We start from the raw sequence: 20,884 nt of genomic DNA on the forward strand, positions 1-20,884 counted from the left end.
GAGCATTGTAGTACTCTACCTGTTTTTTAGGTCTCCAATCACCAGCTCGTCCAACAACAACTCGCTTGAGAAATTGTTCCACGATACTTGAGCAGATTTTGGCATCAACGATGACAAGGAAAATGAAATACACTTGCATGAATCACTGCTTACCTTAAGAATGGGAAGTCAATCTTTGAATGGTTATGTTAGAAAATTCAAAGGATTATGTGATAACTCAGCAGCATTAAGAAAACCTTTGGATGATCTAAACAAAGTATTTCACCTAGCAAGAGATTTTTAGGAAACAATACAAGGATTTAGGACAACTATATTTTCTAATCCACTCTATCCCCCGTCTTACCATCATTTTGTATTAGCATTAAAAACTCATGAGCAGATGCTCTTGGCTAGAGAAGAAGAAAAATCGACCCAAATCAACCTCAAAAGGCATTCTATTGAAACAGAGGAAAAATAGCAAAAGGAATATTTTTTTTCTTCGAGAGGAAGAGGTTTTCACCTTTGGTAAGTGTATAAACAAATTTAATATAAAAATCAAAATTTTAAATTAATAAAAATAAATCTAATATGTAAATGTAACTAATATTAAATTAATGTAAAAAAAATTAATCTATAAATTATAGGAATATTCATTAAAATATTGAAGGTATCACTGAAACAAACATAACTCTTCAAATATTCTCAAATATGTTCTTAAATTAATCTAAAATTTAAGAACGCAGGTTCTAGAGATCTGTTTTTGTCAAGTTCTCCTTCGATACACCACATTTAATAATTTCCATTGAGTTTTTTTTATGAGAGGTAATTTATTTAATAAATAAGTATTATATGTATTCATTTCTTCTATATTTGTTTAGGTTTTGCATCATGGGTTTCATAGCCTTATGATTCGAATAGCAAAAAGAAAAGGAAGTTATTTATTTGACTTAGAATCTTCAATAAAAAAAAAGGAAAAGAAGAGAGAAGAATTTACTATTTGACTATATGTGAGTTGAACATTGAAATTTGACTCTTGATCTACATGCTCTTATTTTATGGGTCAATTTAGGATTTGAAAATTGGATTTGTAGAGGATATTTTAATAGGAATAATTCAAGAAAGTTCTTATTTGTCCTTTTTTTTTTCTCCTTCGAAATTTGAAAGAAGAAAAAGAAAATCAAAACCGGTCGTCGCGGTGGCTGGTCTCTTTCGATGTGGGAGTGAGAATTGCCGCCTGAAATGCTGAAGCAATATCCTTGTGGGAGCTTACAAATAACGTGGATTCATATACTCTTCTCATAAATACTAATTTATTTGCGTAAATTAATTGGATTTTCTTCGTTTGTTGTTCAGCGTAAATCCCATTTTCTCAGGATTCAGGAACAAATAAAAACTAACCAACCAGCATTCACGACGCAATTTCAGAACCATATTTCCAATTCCCACCTAGAAAATGTTAGTGGGAATGAAATTTTCTCCCAATTTTTTCTCCTAGAATCTTCTCCGCCGTCAATCCCGAGTCCACAGGTACTTTTCTTTGTTGCTTCTTGATTTTTCTACTGTAGCTTCTTTTAACCTGGTTTGTGATTCTGATGGGTTTTTCTTTTTTTTTTTTTTTTTTGAGTTTTCGAGTTCCATTGCTGTGCATAATGCGATTTTTCCAATTGAGTTTTGTGTCTCAGTCGTTGTTTGGACTGAAATGAGCTTGGTAGGAGAGAATTTTGCTTCGATTTGGTTGGTGGGGACTCTTTTATAAAATTGGGTTTTGTGGATTAAGGAGGTTGTTCGTGATTTTGTTTTTCTTTTTTCTCTGAATGAATGAATTATTCGGTTCACTTGCGACATGTAATGCAATCGTCTCTCATTGTATTTTATGTCTCAGTCGTTTGTTTGGACTGGAAGAAATTTGGTAGGTGGAAATTTTGCTTCAATTGGTTGGTGGACTTTGTTTGTTTATTTCTTTTTGGTTTTTGGATGAGGACTGAGCTGCAGATATTTTCCATTTCAATTTAGGGTGAGAGAAATTTGGTAAAGGGATGATGCTCTGATATGTCAGCCAAGGATTTTTGTTCAATAGATTCAATTTTGAGGAGTTTGGAATTTGAGTAACCTTTCAATATGTCGGAATGCCCTTCAAATGATGTAAAGACCAGCACCATAGCTAATTCAAGCGATGAATCCGACCTCGAGAAGCAGCGGGGAGCTCAGCCATCAGCATCAGAGCCCTCTGCCAGTGATGCTGATGATCATACTCGGTTGACGATTGTTGTTTCAACTGGGGAGCCCAAACCAGTCTCCGAGGTTCCTACGACGACGGCAACCCGGTTGTCTCACGAAGAAGAATCGCCTGGTATAGTTTCCCCCAAAAAGGAGCTCTTGTCTATGGCTTCCAGTTCTGATGAGCAGTGCAGGTAACTTCAAACGCACTGCTCTTCCCTGAAAAATGATATTCTAATTGTTGTAGATCATTTCTGAATTATGAAGTCGAATAATTACTTTCTGCTGGTCCATTTTGGTTACCTCATGCTGTTGTTAATTTTTTTTGTTCATTGCTCAATCTTTTGGCAGATCTAAAAACATGAGATACTTTCAAGTCTTCCTGGAGGACTAAACCCAAAAGCTAAATTTGACAAATTATGATATATTTAATCTTTTATACATATTGTTAATCCTCTCTTTCTCTCTCTCGTTTGAATCACCATCAGCACATGACCAATTAATATCAATTGGGAGAGGAAATAGGGGTTTTGATCAACTATCGCTAAATTTGAAAACTTAAGTTGATAAGTTTGATATGTAGGCATCATAATACTATTGATTTTCTTTATGGAGTCATACCTGTTATATACATGATATACAGATAACTTTTCTTCAAATATTCTTGTCTTTCATTCAGTTGACATGTTATTTGCATTATGGTGGAGTATGTCCACAATTACCATTGGCTTCATTTATCTGGTTAATATGTTGTAAAGGAAGTTGAGGCCATTAAGTCTGAGTACTATTATTCAGAATTTGTCAGCAAGAGAAGGAAGAAGCCTTGATAGAACTTGGATGTCAATGTCGAGGCGGTCTCGCTAAAGCTCACCGAACTTGTATAGATACTTGGTTTCGGACTAAAGGATCAAACAGATGTGAGATATGCCAGTAAGTTAGCTATTTGAGGATGACTTTCATTAATTTTACAGAATGATATTGTATTGGGGGCATTCTGAAATGTAGTTTTTCTAATTTTGCAGGGTTATAGCAGCGAATGTATCACCTCCCCAATCACATCATGGTGTAGGTATTCTAGCTCATGGTGCAATGCTTTTGATTAATTCCTTTTCCATCTTCGTTAAGCCTAATTTTAAAGCATATTAAATCAGACACTTCAATGAATATTGAATCAGTATTTTATCTTCACTATAGTATCAAATGTTGCGAGTTGTTGTTCAATGTTTTTGGTTCTGCAGTTGATGTACTGGTATGTATTATATGGAGATGAATTCTAGACTTGTTCTCTCTTCACTTTTGCATTCGCTACATTTTTGAAAGGCTTTTTGCAGTAGAATAATGGATATTTGCAAAAAAAAAAAAAAATCTTTGATGTCTCCTAGGTCCAAGCCTTGAGGCAAGCGTGAGTACCCGTGGATATAGGGGAGCAAAGCTCCGACCCCCTTTATCAAAAAGAAAAAAAAAAGGATATTTGCAAATATATGTCCAGTGTATTGAATCTAAGTTACTGGTTTACCTGGAATTGAAATGAAATATGGAAAGATATTATAGGTGAGGACAACAGGTTATCATTCACAACGTTTCCTCCCCTCTAAAAGAATATTTTAGCTTATGAATGAAATAGTTTGTTGAGAAAGAGGCAATGTGCAAAGTGAATCACCCCAAAACTATATACAAAGAAAACCAAAATCCTGTAATAATTTACACAGCTCGAAAATTATTATGGTTAATGTTTTGCTCTAAAGACAAGCTTTCTTTTGCTTTGTATGTTTTGTCGCTGTCTATTCAAACTACTGATTCATGAGAATTGCAAATTTACGTGTCACTATACATTTAGCATTAACTTATGATCTCGATGGATGTCGCAAGTAACTTGAACTTCGGTTGTTTCTTATATTTGACAAGCACAGACCAACTACTGGATTTGGAGGATTGATCCAACCTACAGAACCCAAGATCCTGAGAGGGTAAAAGGTCCATTTTTCTACTGATATCCTTGTTTCATTAGTCAAAAACATCAACCTTCATATTTTATTTATGCAGCAGCACTGCTTCAGTCCACTTTGGTTGGCTTTTGCTATCCTCATAGGGGGTCTGCTATTGGATGTTCTTATATCAATTACCCTCGGTGTTTCTGCATTGCCTGTAAATATCATCATCGGTACGTTTTTAAAAGTCCTTTTTGCAGAACAAGCTATCTAGTTTCATGTTGTGCATGTTTATGGTAATTGAAAACCTTGAAGAACAGGAGTCATTGTGGTGCTTGGACTTGGAACCGTGTTTCGACTTGCGCTCGAGTTCTTCCAGGAGTGGAGTTCAACAAGAGGGTTGCAGAGAGTCGAATCGAACATCACTATTGGGTACTATCCAGCTATATAGTTTCTTACTATTTTGTTTGTTAAATGAATTGAGAAAGATAAATAAAGTGAAAAGAGATCCAAGAAAGAAAGAGGTAGCTCCCTCGTTTCTCCCACATTCGTATATATATGTTTAATGTTTGTTTGACTCACTGAAATTGTGTACCTTGACACATCTTTTTGTGATTATAAGCCATTACTATTTGATATTCTTACAGCGGATTCTTTTGGATGTAGCGAAATTTGTCGCGCTTTTTACTTGTCATTTCCCCCTCGAGGCATTTGGCTCGGGTTTTGAGGTAGGAGGTTTGGATTAGCATAACTCGATCCATGTTTGGTCACAGGTTTATGAAAACTTCCCGAGCTTGCTACAGTACATATTGTCCCTACTCCTAGTAAGCCTGTGCCTTTCTTAAGAAGCTATAAACATATGCTAAGAAAATTATATTCTAATTGTAATTTTGACAAAAAATAAAAAAATAAAAAATAAAAGGAAATAAAGTTTGTCCGGTTGCAAACAATAAATAATTAAATATTACATTCTTCCAAACTGGAAAGCCACGTCCAAATTTCTTTCTTTCAGATATGGGAATTTTTTACCCTCCTTTTACAATGACCTGAAAAGGTGTAACAAAAAAAGAATAAGATGTTAAAGACTTATAAGAGAGAATAATCGCACTCTTCAATAAAGACATTGGTTGGAGAAAATAAATTCTTTATAATTTGTATTTGACACAAGGAATTTTAAAAAATGGTGTCATTGGCCTCTTTATATATACGCATATATGACAAGTTTCACAAATTACTCCAAACTTTTGGCGGTGAAAAAAATTAAACCCATGCATTTTTTTTTTTTGGAGTTCAATATTTGAGTTGTATTCGAAATTGGATATATACTGGAACTAGTTTAACTATGTTAAGTTGGCGTGTTTTTTTCTGATTCACTTAGCTATGCCAGTTAAATTTATCATTAATTAATTTTAACATTTTCCAACAAATTTTGGGGACTAAAACAAATATTTAATCAAAAAATAGACTTAACTTTTTTTTTAATACATGTGGGGTAGAAGATAGAACTCACAATATCTGAAACTTAAGTTGTGTTTGAATACATGACCTCCTACTCTGATTATGTGAAGGATGAATAAACTACCGCAAGCTTTTGGGTTGAGTGATGATTTATTCATTCTTAACAACTCACACTTATCTTCGATAAAAAGGTTTGAATCTCCACCTATATATTTTCGTGTTCAAAGAAAAAAATAAAAGGTAATTTATTATAAATTTCAAAAAATCTATGACAGGTAGACCACTAAGACAAGTCCAGCTCCAGTTAAGTTGTACACACCCCATTGGGCCTAGAAAGCCCACTTAATTGCTTATAGGTTCAGCCCAATAGCATTTGAGTTGGACCCCCAATTGGGCCCTAAAAAGCCCATTGCATTGCTAATAGGTTGGGCCCAATATTGAGTTTACCCACAATTTACAGGAATTGTCCTCGTACGTTTGGTATATAACACATAATGGACAAACTGGCCTAAGTTTTCTACAGATTCTATCCGTTTTACTGCTTTCTTGAATATCTTGCCGTGGTTTTAGAAATCAGAATTAAACGAGCTTTTTACCTTTTTGTTCCGTTGAACTCATCATAAGATGTTATTTATTCAACGACATTATATTTTTGCTCGGATTTGTCTCTGGATAAAAAAGAAAGACCTTTAGCTCAACTCCGAATCACGGAAATAATTAAAATAAAGTTAAACTAGGAAACCAAAATCATAAAACTACACTTGGAAATTTGGTAATATAAACTTGCTTTAAGTATAATACACAAACTCATGTTACAAATTAAGGGAAAGGAAAGGAACAAATCAAACTGCATTTTACACACTGTACAAATGACTTAGAAACAAAGATCATCAACCCTTCAATTCCAAGATATACAAAAGCACACCACATATAGACTTTCACTTAAGCCCCATTTTAATTCAAGGCTGCCATTGAATGCTAGAGCTAGGGCTCACATTCATATCTAATTATATATTTACATTACATGACAAGCATTCACATTGTCGTCGTTGAACATGTTGCTCACTTTGTCATCGCCTCGATGAGATATCGGAATCGTTCCGTGCTTCTCTCCGATGTTGTAGCCATGCCGATAATAGTTGTAGCTCTCCTTGAACTCACGGGTCGTGTCTTTGAAGTAATCGTTCACTGATGTGAAGTACAATGGTGGCTCTGGGTATGGCCAAAACTCCACCCTCTTCCCGGCCCTCCGAACCACCTTCAATACTTTATTCCGATCGACATATCCGATCACCGTCACCCTCTCCAGCTCCAAATTCACCTCAACAGAATCAACTCCTACTCAAAATTAAAGAATCAACTTCTACAAAACCCTAATCACGTTTCTCAAAACTAAGCCCAACCCTTCATCTAGATTTTCTTTTTCAAACTGTTAAAACCCTAAAAAAAGAGAGCCTTTGTTTTTGTACCTCTAAGTTTGTAGATGGCATCTTTAACAACCCGTTCACAACCGCTGCAGCACATCCTGACTTTTAGTTCAACAGTCTGAAAAAGGGCAAAAATATCAGATCCTCAAATTAATAGATTAGATTCTCTCATGATATTATTATTATTATACCTTTGTTCCTTTTGCTGATCTGAAAAAAAATGCCTTTCATAAGGGGTTAATGAAGAAACCAAGGGAATTAAGAAAAAGTCACGTTATAGCAAATTGTAGTTTCTTTTTCACATCTAGAAGATTCCCACATCCACTAAGGCCTTCAACCCAAAACCCTTTTGTTCTTATTTTTAGGAGAAAAAGTACACAAGTTTGTAATCATGGCTTTTAAGAATATAATCATAGCAAGCCCAAAAGGAAGAAAATAATTAAAATTTTACAGTTTTTGTTTAATTTGATCTCTTAAAAGGTTTAGAAAAAGAAATTTCTGGCTCCACACCCTACTAACCCTGGCTGATTTTTGGCTTTAAAGTTGAGCTTTTTCCAAAAGTTCACAGTACACCCACATGAAAATTTGAAACAAAAAGACAAAATATGTTTAAAAAAAAAAATCTCGAAAACCCATCTATAAAACCTTTATGTATAAAACAGTAACAACAGTAAATTCGAGCCTAACTTAATAGATAGAACACTAGTCAAAAAAAGTTAGATGATCTTCATACCACAATACAACTTTTTATCTAGTTTTTGTTTCTTTTTAGAGCAACAGAAAAAGAAGGGAAAAAGAAAAAAAAAAACCAAACTTTTATGAAATCTTTCTGTTGATGAAACTAACCTGCAAGGAAAGAGGTTTAGGCTTTGGCATGTTGAAGAGGAAGTGATTGAAGCTTTTGTGATGACGAGGATGATGATTATGATGATGATGATGATTACGGGGATTTCCGAAACAACGTAGGAAATACGAATAAATAACGGAACCAAACGTAGCTGTTTGGAGTACGGTAGCCATGGTTAAGGACACAGAAAACTTGTTTTATAAGGAAAAAAAAGAGAGAGGAGAGAGAGAAAGAGGGGAAAGAGGAGAGAGAGAGATAAGGAAAGGCATAAAAACTCAAAACAATCCCCAGCCTTTGAAGATATTCCTCTGTGTCAGAGGCATCCCCTTGGTCTTGATCTTCATTGCTTTCCTTAATGCTTAATCCAAAGCCCCCACCCCTGCTCAGAGATAACTTTAAACAATTAAATTCAAAAACTTCCAAGTGTTCTTCTTTTACAAAGCTTTTTATATATATATTATTATTGCATAGTTTGCAGATGATATGGAGGGTTTTATAATTTACTAAATACCCTTGAGATGAGAAAAGGGGGAATAATAAAGGAATAAAAAGAGTGGGAAAAAAGTTATGCTTTGGGGAAGAAGTTTTGGTCAGTACATCAATAGGGTCCCTCCCATGTTCACAAGATCATCAACCATGTTAAAATTGGTGCAATATATTAAAAGTTTGAGAAAGTTAAAAGACTTATTTATCGAATTGTAACGATTTTCTAGAGATATTTATCGATATCAACATTTTAACGATATTTTTCGTGGAAAGATCTCGACCGATATCAATTATTAAAATACCTGGTTGTGATGTGAATAGGCATGGAAAGGGGGAAACTATCATATGCATTAAAAGTTGTGAGTTTTGATGCTGAAGGTAACAACTAATCATATATTCCAAATATCTTCTTTTTTCTGGTTCTACTTTTTTGACAATAAATTAAATTTAGAACAGTTCCACAAGAACCAACATCTGTTTTTTCTCGTTCTCTAGAGCTTTGGCTGCAAAGTAATATGGCCCACATTGCCATTTTGTCAAATCTTTATGTCTCAGAATACTAAAGAGAACCTTTTTCATCAGTTCGATCCTTTGGTTCTCTTGTTCATCATCTGTGAGTGTAGTGATAATGGAGAAATACTCATACATGCTAGGGCCTCCTTCTATTATTTCTTTTGAGGGAAAAAATTAGACTTCATTTGAATAAATTAAAATTCTAAACTAATAGTTTCATTGATAAATTCCTAACTTTGTAAGATGAGTCCATTAAAATCTTAAACTAATATGTTTGATCAAGAATTTGACCAAAGTCTGTGTAACTCAGCTTGGGTGAAGGATGACACGAACAGGAAGTGTGACGAGCTAGGAACCTGCAAAACAAAAGATACTACGACGTCTAAGTCAGTGAATGACCGAACTATATTCGAGAGAGAATATAGTTTCGCATACTTGGGAATGATGTAGGAGGTTTCTATTTATAGGTGGAGCTTCCGACACAACTCCAACAGCTCTTTTAGGTTCCATAAATGATGGTCGTACTATTAAATGTGTCGGAAACGTAATCCTGGTGAAGTGTCCTTCGTCGGCTCGAATGGCTAACATGTGGAAGATAAGGTCGGCTTGGCTAATTTGCACAGAGACCGAACTGGAATCAGATCAGCTCAACTTGTTAAGCAACATCTCTGCCACCGACCTTTCTTCTCAGCATATCAAAGACTGCCACGTGGTAAGTGAGAAATCACTCCAACATAACACTTTAATCCATTAAAATCCTAAAACTTTGTTTAAGTGACTCATTTATACAATTGGTTAAATTTTTGTGGAAGATCATTAGTTTAATTCAGGATATGCACCTTCAAATGCTACTATGTTACATTTTATTTTACAAAAGAATGGAAAACATGTAGCTTGTTTATCTTTGTAAACTAATGCAGAAAATTGTTGGAATAAAACTCATAAAATTGTTTGAAACAATTTGAGAAATCAAATTTCAGAAGTGAGAAGTCATGTTAATTAGATGTAACTCTTGCAGTCATGAACTCTACTAATAGAGGTAGATGAAGCCGTTTAAGTTTAGGTCGAGATCCGCTATTTAACATACAACATGTGGGGTGGGGGATCGATCACAACCTCTTGATTAGAGTTATATATCAATTATCAATGAGCTATGCTATCTTTGACGCTGTTTAACGATACTTGATTAAACTATTAAGGGTATAAAGGAGTTAATTAATTAATGAAAGGATAGATGAGCCAATAACAATAGTGTCAAATCATCCCTCATCATTTCAATTAGCGTGGCACATCACCATTTCTTACGTTGTTAAAAACATAAAGTTACGAGAATGAAATCAAAATTTTAAGAACCTAATTTTTTTTAAACAATTTTAAGAACGTGATTAAAATCTTGTAAAGTTCAAAAACTACATAAAAAAAACTATAAAATTTAGTGGTAAAATTTGTTGAAGGCAAATGTTGGAGAGATTCACGTATCCCTCAGGGGTGTTCATTTGTTAAAGACCAAATGAACCTGCAACTAAAAAATTCAATGTCGGTGCGGTGTCCCGCCTAACGCATTCCAAGGATCAAGTCAGTAATCAATGTGAAAATATGAAAAATAGAAGTTAGACACAAAGAGTTTAGTGACACGTTTTTCATTTACTTAGTGGTGATGGAGTCATGCCCTTTTTGTAGGTGCAGTGGGCCAGCCAGGTAGAATGATGGTTAAAGGTGTAGGGACACATCGAGGTGTACGAGGCTCTGACAGAGAGACGCGGACATCACTAACAGTTAGTGGATGGCGCTTGTTGGTTTGCTCCCTGCAACTGCCAGGTCGCAGGCTGCAAGGCCTCGACGTCTTGGCACGTACAGCTGTGGTGGCGAAGTACCCATATGCGTGTGCAGCATATGATGCTAACTATCTGTGATCTCGCGTCTCGCTGTTGCTTCCATGCCCGACGGGTGTCTTGTTCGGATTTCTTCCTCATCAGAATTTATAATTTAACTATATGTGTTGGACATTGTTTCAAAGCAGTTAGACAAAGTTCTTAACCCTCAGTTAACTGGTTTGTTGCAAGATTTGCTTCAACCTTGGAATGTCTAACCATCTTATAAAACTTCGATCTTTCATTAAAAGTACCCAAGAGAAAGGGCTAAATAAAAGCATAAATCAAAATTAATTTAGAGTAGCAAATTAAACTTCATTAAATTTAGAAATTAAAAATGGACACATTAACTTGAAAAAAAGTAGAATTGAACAAAATATTCAATTATGGAAATATTTCACTTGGAAGTACCTCTTCTCAAAATTATTTCAATAAAGAAAGTGTTTGATTTAAAGAATTTTAAGCACACCCTTAAAATATATTTGATAACGATTTTGGCATGACAAAAAATCCAAACTATCATGCTTAACCTTTCATATGGAAAACAAAGTCAAAATTAGCATTTTAAAGTGCTTTGTTGGAAGTGATTTTTTTATGCTTATAATCAAAGTACTTTTGTTCATTAGACATTATTAAAATCTTAATATAATTCAACTGGTTAGTATATTATTTACGTAACGGTAACGGTGAAGTCTTGTTGAACTAAAAAGACCAGTGATTTTGATACAAAAGTACTTGTTATTAAAGCACTCTAAAACAAATGTTAGCTTTTATTTATTTAATTTTAGGTATCATTTTGCATTACATTATGCACTAGTGTATGCCATGTAAACAAGCACTAATCTACATTTAATGATCACTCCTGTGCACTGACATTTACAAAGAGAGAAATTATTCTTAAATCATCAAATCCTCTCTCCATTTAATATATATATGCTTCAAATATTATTATTTTAGATCGCTTTACTTTTTCATTATGTTTATTCCATCGGTTGAGTGTGAACAGAAAAGTATGTTGATTATGTAGTTTAGTCTAGATGAAGCGTTCTGCACGACGATTCTACGATGTTGATAGAAGTATCAATGTTTCAATTTCGTAGATAGTTATTTTGTTAATATTTTATTAATATTTTGTCAAATTAATTTGCGACACTAAATTTCAATTCACCTTTCATATTAATGTTGAATATTTGAACATATAGAAATGTCCATTTAAATTTAATACCATAATTTACATGTCATTGGGTGACCTTATTTTAATGATCTATTATTGAAAAAGAAACACATAATTAAAACAAAAGTCAAAAATAGTATTTTGCAATAATAATGAATCATTTCTCGAGTGTTCTGTAAAGTAACTTTTTTTTTTTTTTGGGGCGTGGTTTGGAATTTCCAGATGCATTTGGAAAGGGCACATCACATGTTCTCCATATGCAAAGTTACTTCATATTCCTATCTGTTTGTATGAATTATTAATATCTCTTCGGTAATCGAATGTGCGACAGGAAGAACTTTGATGACTCTCTCTCTCTCATCTGTACTGTGGAGATGGGGATCGAATAATGTAAAATCACGATCGTTGTTTTCGATCCTTTTTATAATGACGTGATATTGTCTATTTTAGACTAAAGCCAGCAAATTTTACTTTCGGTTCACCGAAACATTAAAGCCTATAAACTCTACTCTAGTCATACTAATAAATAAATGTGGGGCGTTGAGTTCGAATCTTTGATATTTAATGAGAGGTGTAGGTCCCTTTTAATCGTTATTAAGCTTTGTTGATCAGATGGGCGAAGTTGTTATTCTAATATATCCATAATGTTCTTCACTTTTAATTGATATGAAATTATGTTCACCAGATTAGTGTACTTTGTTTCCCATTTTTAAAAAGTATCCGTGTCGTTTAGAGCATCAAGCTGATAATAATTTCTATTTTTTAGTTCTTCTATTTTATGTTTTTAAAACGTATAAAATGAAATAATTTTTTTTAGTACACCAAAATTTGAAGATTTAAACATTATGAATAGGTCTTTTAACATTGAGTTATATAGGCTCATGTTGGCAAAAACGGTACCACTTGATTTTTATATTTTAAAAAGTAGAGAGAGATATGTAGAGGAAGGAAAATATGAAAATATGGAGAGAGAAAACTAAGTTATAGATGAATTTTAGAGAAATATAAAAAATTGAATGAGAAAAACTAGACAGAGGGCTATATATATTAGAAGAGAATATTAGTAATATAAAAATAGTGCAAAAGAAATATATATTTATACATATAATATTAAGTTTAAAATTTTACAAAAATAACATAAATTACAAACTTATATAATCACGTCACAGCAATCAAAACTCACTTATATGATATTTTTTAAGAAAACAAAAACAATGATATTTTTTTAAATACATATTTATTTTATATGTCTTTTAGTACTATTATAAGATAAAAACAAATTGTCACGCGTCAAAAAGTCAAGTCTGGTATCTTTTTTTTTTTAAGTCAAGTAAGTCACAAAGGCCAAGTAAGGAAACCAACTCAGTTTACCCGATCGCACTATAAAGAATCTGATCGTACCAATAGTCAGGCAGGATGCTGACATCATGCACCCAGAACGCTACACGCCACAAGGTGCAGAACAGTGGGAAGTAGAGAATATTGGTGGTCTCAAGGTCTCTGGCGCGACATACTTCTCCCTTGCAAACACTCGAGGGAGTGGAGACCTCCCACTAGGAACGCTCTCTTTTTCTCTCCATATAGAAGGAAAAGAGCAACCCTAAACAAAGCTAATTAAGCTATATTTTCCATGTGCATCTCCTTGTCAAGATTCGGAACACACTTCCCAAATATGTTCTCATCCTCGAGATTATTACTTCCTTATTCTTCCTACTCCATATCCGTTTGCTCCATACTTGAGTTATAATTTAAGCATCAAAATGACAGAGTATTACTAGTACTAGATTTCTGTTTATACAAGCACAAGTTTTTATGGAAAAAAGTGTATCTGCCACTTGTGTGGACCTGATAAAAAATTCAACATCATCAAATATAATTTCGTACAAATTTTTTAGAGAGAAAAGAGATACGGAGATATTTGAGTGGATTAAAATAGTGTTAGAAGAAATAAAATAGATTTAAAAAATAGAAATATGTTTTTAATTTATTTACAATTTGAAAACTAGAGGGTTAACAAACGGCTACATATTTTTTCCTTAAAAAAAAAAGAAAAAAGAAAAAAGAAAAAAGCTACATGTGCAATATGTTTTATAACCATTTTGATTTTAATTTTCAATTAATAATTTTTTTTTACTTCCTACCCATTTTCTTTGATTTGTTTATATCTTTTTTAATAACTCAGTTGAATTATTAATAAAATTTTAAAAATAGAAATAAACTTTTAAAACCTACTTTGATTAAAATTTTAAAATTTGACGTGGGAAACAAAAACAAATAAACATGTGTAATTAGTGTTTCTAAACTTAAATTTTAAAAATAGAAAATTAGAAAATACTTATCAAATTAGAGGTCTTAGTTTTTGTTTTTTTTTTTTCTTTTTCTGTCTTTTATTTTTAATTTTAGAGAAACATATGTTTTGATAGAGATGTACCAAAAAATGTCTACGAATTTTTAAAATAAAAAATATTAAATTACAAACCAAGTTGTAAACTTTGATGTTTGTGCCTATTGAATTTCTTAATGCTAAAGTGTTTTAATTACCTCTCTAAAATTTGAAAAGACCCGAATAAATTAACACCACTATTTAAATATTGATATGATAATAAGTTTATAAACGAGTTAAAAAAGTCAAAAGGGTAAGGGCAAAATTATTTTTCATGGTTAATCCATTGACGTTTTCTCTTGTGTGATCACATCGTGTCAAATCATTACTTTTGTTCTAATTAGCATTCAACATTAACATTAAATAAGAATATCAACAATATAAACTAATTATAATCAAAATCAAAATCAAAATTTCGAAAGCATGATAAAATTTTTTTTTTTAAAATATAGCACTAAATATACATAAAACAAGAATCAGAAACGTTACCAAACGGTCCGATCCGGGCTCTTCCAAATCTCAAAAAATCAGAGGGAATAAAGTTTCATGCTTATGGTGCAGCTGATGTATAAGCATTAGATTCAGCATTATGTAACTGAGGGGTTCAACAATTTACACACACGGTTTTGTTTTTGTAGATATTTCTTGGACTTTTGAAAGTTTGCTTAATCTTCAAATTTCCAAAGGCTTTTGATCCACAAGATACCATGTGCGGCACAAAGACAACAACCCAACGAAACCACTAGCCCGAATATCACAAAACAGAATAAAAATGTCATTTCATGTACATAGGAGAGACATTTTGAGATCTAATTTCTATATCATTATTTTTCTTTTTCCAATTTAGTTCACTAATTGAGTATCATATATCGATTTAATATTCAACGTGGATATGTAATAAGAATATATTACGTTAGATCTATCTGAGATTTTGATCCAATATTTGACTGAAGAATAATTATATAACTCTTGATTGAAAGGAAACTGAGTACTGAGAAATTTTGTCAAAAAAAAAAAAAGTACCAATGGAAAAAGGAATAAATATTTAGATGATAGATAAGATTTAGATCAATAAGAGAATTGATTAGGATTTTATATTTATAGTACGGATAACTCTTACTACTTGATGAGAAACGAGAAATTGAAAGAAACAATGAAATTAAATTTTTTTTAATGTTGATTATAAAGAGTTTTCATAATTTCCATAGAATCAACAAGTTGACATTTTCTCATCATGACCCATCTTTCTCATTAATATATTTTTTTAGTATTACCCAATCTTATTTATGGGCAAAGTTTTGTTTTTTCTTTTTGCTTTTTTGTTGTTTTAAAAATAGAATATCTATATCTATATTTAAAAGTGTCTGCAGAAGAAAATTTTTCTCTTTTTATTTCGTCCTTTTAATATAATCATGTTCTCTTCTACTTTAATGATAATTGTGACATTCATCTCTATTTCAATTCACCAAATCGAGGTAAAAAAATAAAGTTTCTTTTAAACACAGATTCCGTGATAAAATTTCAAAACAAATAATTAAAATAATCCTCAGCAACGGTGGCAAAAACTTATTGCGGTTCAATAACCTTGTGTAAATATGCATTAAATAGTTGCAGCAAGTGATAAAATGATCATCTCGACAAGAGTATCTAACTGAAATGCTCTTAAAAAGTTTAAAAAGTAGAGTGATAACCAAATATATATGAGTTGTAAGAAGCTAGATATATGTTTGAACATGAAACCACAGAATAGTCGAAATATAAAACATACATTATTTATCAAGGGAAAGGAGCAAGAGTTATGTATTTGTACTATACTACTATTAACCAATGCTCTAACAAGGGAGTTATAAGAGTTTTTACATCAACCAAACTCCAGTTTAAATTAATGAAGTATGAGCATAGTTTATAGCTATATTGGGTCAGACTTATTCTTAAGAACTCACGAATTCTTCGAGAAACAAAGAGAAGAAATAGTTTAAACATGGTGATCAATCACGCAAACATTAAGAATGAAATACAAGCTTTAATAGAAAAGAAACCGCTTCTTATATCAGAAAATCAGCATTTACAAGCATAAATCCATAACCCCCACAGTAGGTTTAGCTCATATTATATCATAGAACATCGAGAGAAGGAGAACGACTACGATCCATCAAAACTTGAGAAAAAATAGAAGAAAAGGAAGAAGCGGGGAATGACGAAATATTCCTCGAATAAACTGCTTCAACCTCCACTGCTATATTTCTCCACCAAATTAGCCTTCCTCCTTTTATTTAATATTCTTTTTCTCCTTTTTCTGTGTATGAATTCTAGCAGTTCCTTGTCTTAAATTGTTTATACCCCTCTTTAATTTTAGGGCAGGTCTCCGTAAAAATCGAGAGCTTTTTCGATTTACTGCCTCTTTTCCTTGAGTAACTTTTCTATCATTTTTTAGCTCAGCTTTCAACGCAAAGATTCTGATACTCTAACATCTCCTGAGACAAATTTCCTTGTAAACTTCAAGATGAATGTTGGGATAATGGAGCCAAAACAGATGACCCGTGTCCTATGAAGAAAAGAATTTTCAACAATATTACCAAGGGTAGGATATCATTGTCTTATAAGGATTACAATATTGTTTTTCTATAAGAATTAGGATATTTGACCTCTTATAAATATAGTACTTATGTTAAGGTTTCATTAGTGCATAATCAAAATAACAGAGACTAGAGTGGTTGTTGGCAGTGTGGGTGAAAAAATGAGTCTGTATCTCGTGGGTTTAGTGAGGGTATTTCCAATTGTGTAATCCTAGATAGTCATTGTTAGGGTACTTAGAAGCAAGATAGTAATATATTGAATGAGATCTCCATTTCAATATTCTCAACTATAGTTGAACCTGTTTTTTCGCAGAAGACTAGTCTCAGGATAGTGGTGAACCAATATAATCATTGTGGTGTTAAACTTTTCTATCTCTATCTCTTATTCCTTTGTTATTGTTACTTACTTATATGCTTCTAGCTTGTGGAAGGGGAAAATCAAATAGTTTCTACTTGAAGAATTTACTCGAGGATCGACTTATCTATTTTTTTCCAACAATGAATGACATAATATGCTTAGCTTCCAAATATTAAATTTACAGACTAGGGATGCTTCTATTTAAAGATAATTCATTTAAAACTCAAGGTAAATTTCACCTAAAATGACTCTTTTAATCTGGAGAGTGATCAAGCATCTAGCACAATGTCAGTCAGGTACCCTAGATGTTGCTGCACCACTCAGAAATGGCAAAAGAAAGACAAGGAATATCAGGCGAGGTCCCCACAGCTCCCCGTGCAGCTTTCTTTTCCCATTTTCTCACTCGCTCTCTATCTCTATATAAACCCCACATAAATATAATTGAGATAAACAAAAACTCCTACGTGGACTCTTTGGCGAATTCGGCACACGTTCTCAAGTAGACTCTCACTAAGATTCCTACAATTACAATATATACTTTACCTCAAAACCGATTGCTCACATTTAAGTTTTAACTTAAGCATCGTAGTGAATTCGATAGAGCATCACACTGGTACTAGATTTCTGTGTACAAATGAATTATGAGCTAGAAAACGAGAATGTACATGTCATTTCTGTGACATCAGTGTGAAAATCTGCATCAACTCATTTCTGATATATATATTTTGAATGCCTGCGTATGATTGCCCTAATCTTATATTCTGTATGTCGTGTGTATGGCAACCCTCATGAACACTTTTGTACGTCTTGTATATGCAAACCACATGCTTGTATCTCAAGAAACATTAAAGCTTGGAATTACCCATTAAGAATTTTTTAGTTTTTTCCCTTTTTTTTCAATGAAAAAAAATAGTCTTTTTTTAGTTTAACAATACAAAGTGAAGATTTAGATAGAAGGGTCAAACTTTTAAATCAATACGTTTTTTTTTGTTCTTGTTATTGAAAAGTAAGTTAGATAACAACCTAGTTAATGTATTTCATTTGTTTAGTTAATATTAAAATCAGTACGTATTAAACAAAAAAAATTGTATTATCAACTTAGTATCAATATTTATGAGTTTCCATCTCAAAACCAATTGGCAATGAGAGCAGCAGTTCATGTCTATTATAAATTGTCCTTTCTTTTATCAATGTGAGATCCTTAACATGTCCCTTCAAGATGGTGACTCTTTTGGCTCATCGATCTTGGTCGGATCCCATTTTTGGACTGATTGCTCGTTTGAACGTTTTGGACTCTGATACCATATCAATATTCGTGGGGTTCCATCTCAAAACTAATGGGTAATGAGAGGAGTAGCTCATGTCTATTATAAACTGTCCCTCCTTTTATCAAATGTGGGATCCTTAACACTTAGGGCCCGTGTTTGTTTTTGTTTTTAAAAAACAGAAAACCAAAACATGTTTGGTAACCATTTTTAATTTTTTGTTTTTCAAAAGTTTAAAAATTGAAAATACATATTAGAGAGAAAATTTTATGTAGAGTAGAGATGACAATAGTGTGGGTGCGGATGAGGATGCTTGTCCTCGTGAAAAATTTTAGTCTTCGTCTCCACTTCGCTCTTGGGTCAGAGAAATGTTCTTGAGAAAAATTATTGGTTTTTAATTATTTTTATAATTTAAGTATTAAAAAAAGTGTAATAAATATATATTAATTATTTAAAAAATGGAATCGAGGACGGGGACAGAGTCGGGACATGCATTTCCTATTTTTGGGACTCGACCCTACGGAAACTTTTGTCTTCCCTTAGTGTAGGGATGTAAATAAACTTTTGGAAGATAAATTTTAGAGAGATAAATAAAAAGATTTAGAAAAAAAAATAGTGAAGGAGTAGCTAAAGATAAAAGAGAAAAATTGTAGAGAAAAAAAAAATAAAGTCGAGAGGAAAAGACATGTTAGAGATAAAAACAAGATTAAAAATATAATTTTTAGATAAAATAAATAAATACAAAGATAAATAAAAATTACCATGAAAGAAAATTGAATGAGAAAATAAAATATAATTTTCAAAAGAAAAATTAGATTTCTCTTTATAAAATATGAAATTTTAGAGAGAAAAATATTAAATGATTAGAGAGAGAAATGAAACGGGTGTATTAGAAAAAAAACAAAAATATAAAAAAATTTAGAGAGAAAATAATAATAATAAATATTCAAAATACAAAAATTTTAGAAAGAAAAAAATAAAGTTTGTACTTTAGAAATAAAAAAATTTAGTGTGAGAAATAAATTTTTTAAAGATAAATATGAGAAAGAAAAAAAATTGAATATTAAAAGAAAAATCAGATTTTGAACTTTTGAAAACTGTTTTTTTTATTTATATAGAATTTCAAAATAATTTTTAAAAAATAGAAAATAGAAAATTGAATTGTTATGATTCTATTTTTGAAAAACTATCAGAAGTCTTAAAAAAACAAATTTGAACTAATTTAAAACAATTTAGTTGAAAGACTTAAAGTAAAGAGATATATAGTTGTATAAAGACTAAAACACCCTCATATTCTCTGTTTCTCTAACTCTTATTTCTCCTAACTTTTTTTTTTTATGTTTACAATTTTTCTTCTCATTTTTATAAAATCTGTCAAAATTTTAGAAACTTATAAAAGAAAAATTATAAAATTATAAGTGAGTTAATGTTGATCTTTTTTTTTTAACTTAGTACGGAAAAAATCTAACCTTTTAATTTGATTGATTGTTTTTTTTTTTCAATTAAAGATCTAACGGAGAGAAAATCTAACTTCTTAATTAAGAATCAATTACGAAATTATGTAATTTCGATTTTTTCGAGAATGTGTGAGGTCGTATGTGAGTTGGTTGGTAGAGGGAACCAAAGTGAGAATAGCGTGGGCCGGATTTTTAGAAAAATGGATCAAAAGTCCCAACTTCTCATTTCCAATTTGAATCCATTACACAAATATGTTAATTGATTTTTGTTTTGAAGAGAAGAATACGAACATCACAACTGAAAGAGTGCGAATTCAGATTTTGAAAACAAATAAAATACATTTTAAATCAATTCTAGTCCGAACGAAAAAGAGCTAGCCGCCGTTCAATACAAGCAGAGGAAGTACAAAATTCCAAAATCCAAAACAATTATCTCCAATTTCATCAGAAATCCACAAAACTCCACACTTAATTCATCCTAATCCGCAACATACAACTAAATTGCACATTCTAGAACAATCCAGAGATCCAAAGTCCATGTACAGATCAAACTGAACCACCAGATCAGAAGAAGAATAAAACGAGCGATTTTATAATACAAGTGAAGGAATCGGTGTTACGCCGATTCGCCCATCCGATTCAATGGCGCAGAGGAGTTGGAATTGTTGCCGGAAGGAAGATTGTGAAGGATGAGAAATCGGACTCGGCGAGGAAATGGCGCGGAATTGAAGAGCTGCCGCAGCACCTCGGCGAGCAGAACCGTGTACTCCTCCAGAAGCTCCGCCACTACCGAAACCAGCATCATCTCCGCCGTCGATTCTGTTGCCCTTTCTACTCCAATCTTAATATCCAAAAGTTTATCCCTTCAAATCCAACCGTCGCAAATTTACTCGCCCTCTCGCTCTCTCTTTTCTAGAAATATAACTTTTATTTTGATTTTTTGCC

At 32.4% G+C, this 20,884-nt stretch overlaps 3 protein-coding genes across 11 annotated transcripts; 1 reads left to right on the plus strand and 2 right to left on the minus strand.

The window, feature by feature from the left end:
• The first annotated feature begins 1,108 nt into the window (after positions 1-1,108).
• LOC111026101 (RING/U-box superfamily protein) lies at positions 1,109-4,770 on the plus strand. Of its 8 annotated transcripts, none has more exons than XM_088126133.1 (8): positions 1,109-1,256; positions 1,333-1,506; positions 1,993-2,390; positions 2,992-3,126; positions 3,219-3,261; positions 4,107-4,170; positions 4,240-4,357; positions 4,445-4,770. In XM_088126133.1, exons 3-8 carry the CDS (start codon positions 2,098-2,100, stop codon positions 4,596-4,598), a joined length of 807 nt encoding a protein of 268 aa, XP_087982259.1. In that variant the 5' UTR covers positions 1,109-1,256; positions 1,333-1,506; positions 1,993-2,097; the 3' UTR covers positions 4,599-4,770. The 8 variants fall into 8 exon arrangements, with proteins under 8 accessions (XP_087982259.1, XP_022159783.1, XP_087982261.1 ...); XM_022304091.2 differs by having other exon boundaries at positions 1,115-1,256; positions 1,353-1,506; XM_088126135.1 differs by adding an exon at positions 1,862-1,888 and having other exon boundaries at positions 1,124-1,506.
• A 1,559-nt stretch (positions 4,771-6,329) lies between these two features.
• On the minus strand, positions 6,330-8,335 carry LOC111025935 (heavy metal-associated isoprenylated plant protein 30). Of its 2 annotated transcripts, none has more exons than XM_022303859.2 (3): positions 7,856-8,335; positions 7,052-7,127; positions 6,330-6,920 (listed from the first exon to the last, which is right to left on the minus strand). In XM_022303859.2, the coding sequence occupies exons 1-3, from the start codon at positions 8,027-8,029 to the stop codon at positions 6,598-6,600; spliced, it is 573 nt and encodes a 190-aa protein (XP_022159551.1). In that variant the 5' UTR covers positions 8,030-8,335; the 3' UTR covers positions 6,330-6,597. The 2 variants fall into 2 exon arrangements, with proteins under 2 accessions (XP_022159551.1, XP_087980952.1); XM_088124826.1 differs by lacking the exon at positions 7,856-8,335 and adding an exon at positions 7,201-7,790.
• A 12,008-nt stretch (positions 8,336-20,343) lies between these two features.
• Positions 20,344-20,884, minus strand: LOC111025999 (uncharacterized). Its single transcript, XM_022303963.2, has one exon. The coding sequence runs from the start codon at positions 20,742-20,744 to the stop codon at positions 20,556-20,558; it is 189 nt and encodes a 62-aa protein (XP_022159655.1). The 5' UTR covers positions 20,745-20,884; the 3' UTR covers positions 20,344-20,555.

The sequence above is a fragment of the Momordica charantia genome (genome assembly GCF_013281855.1).
Source record: "Momordica charantia cultivar OHB3-1 chromosome 6 unlocalized genomic scaffold, Mcharantia_2.0 BLBB01000006.1, whole genome shotgun sequence".
In the NCBI taxonomy this organism is placed as follows: domain Eukaryota; kingdom Viridiplantae; phylum Streptophyta; class Magnoliopsida; order Cucurbitales; family Cucurbitaceae; genus Momordica; species Momordica charantia.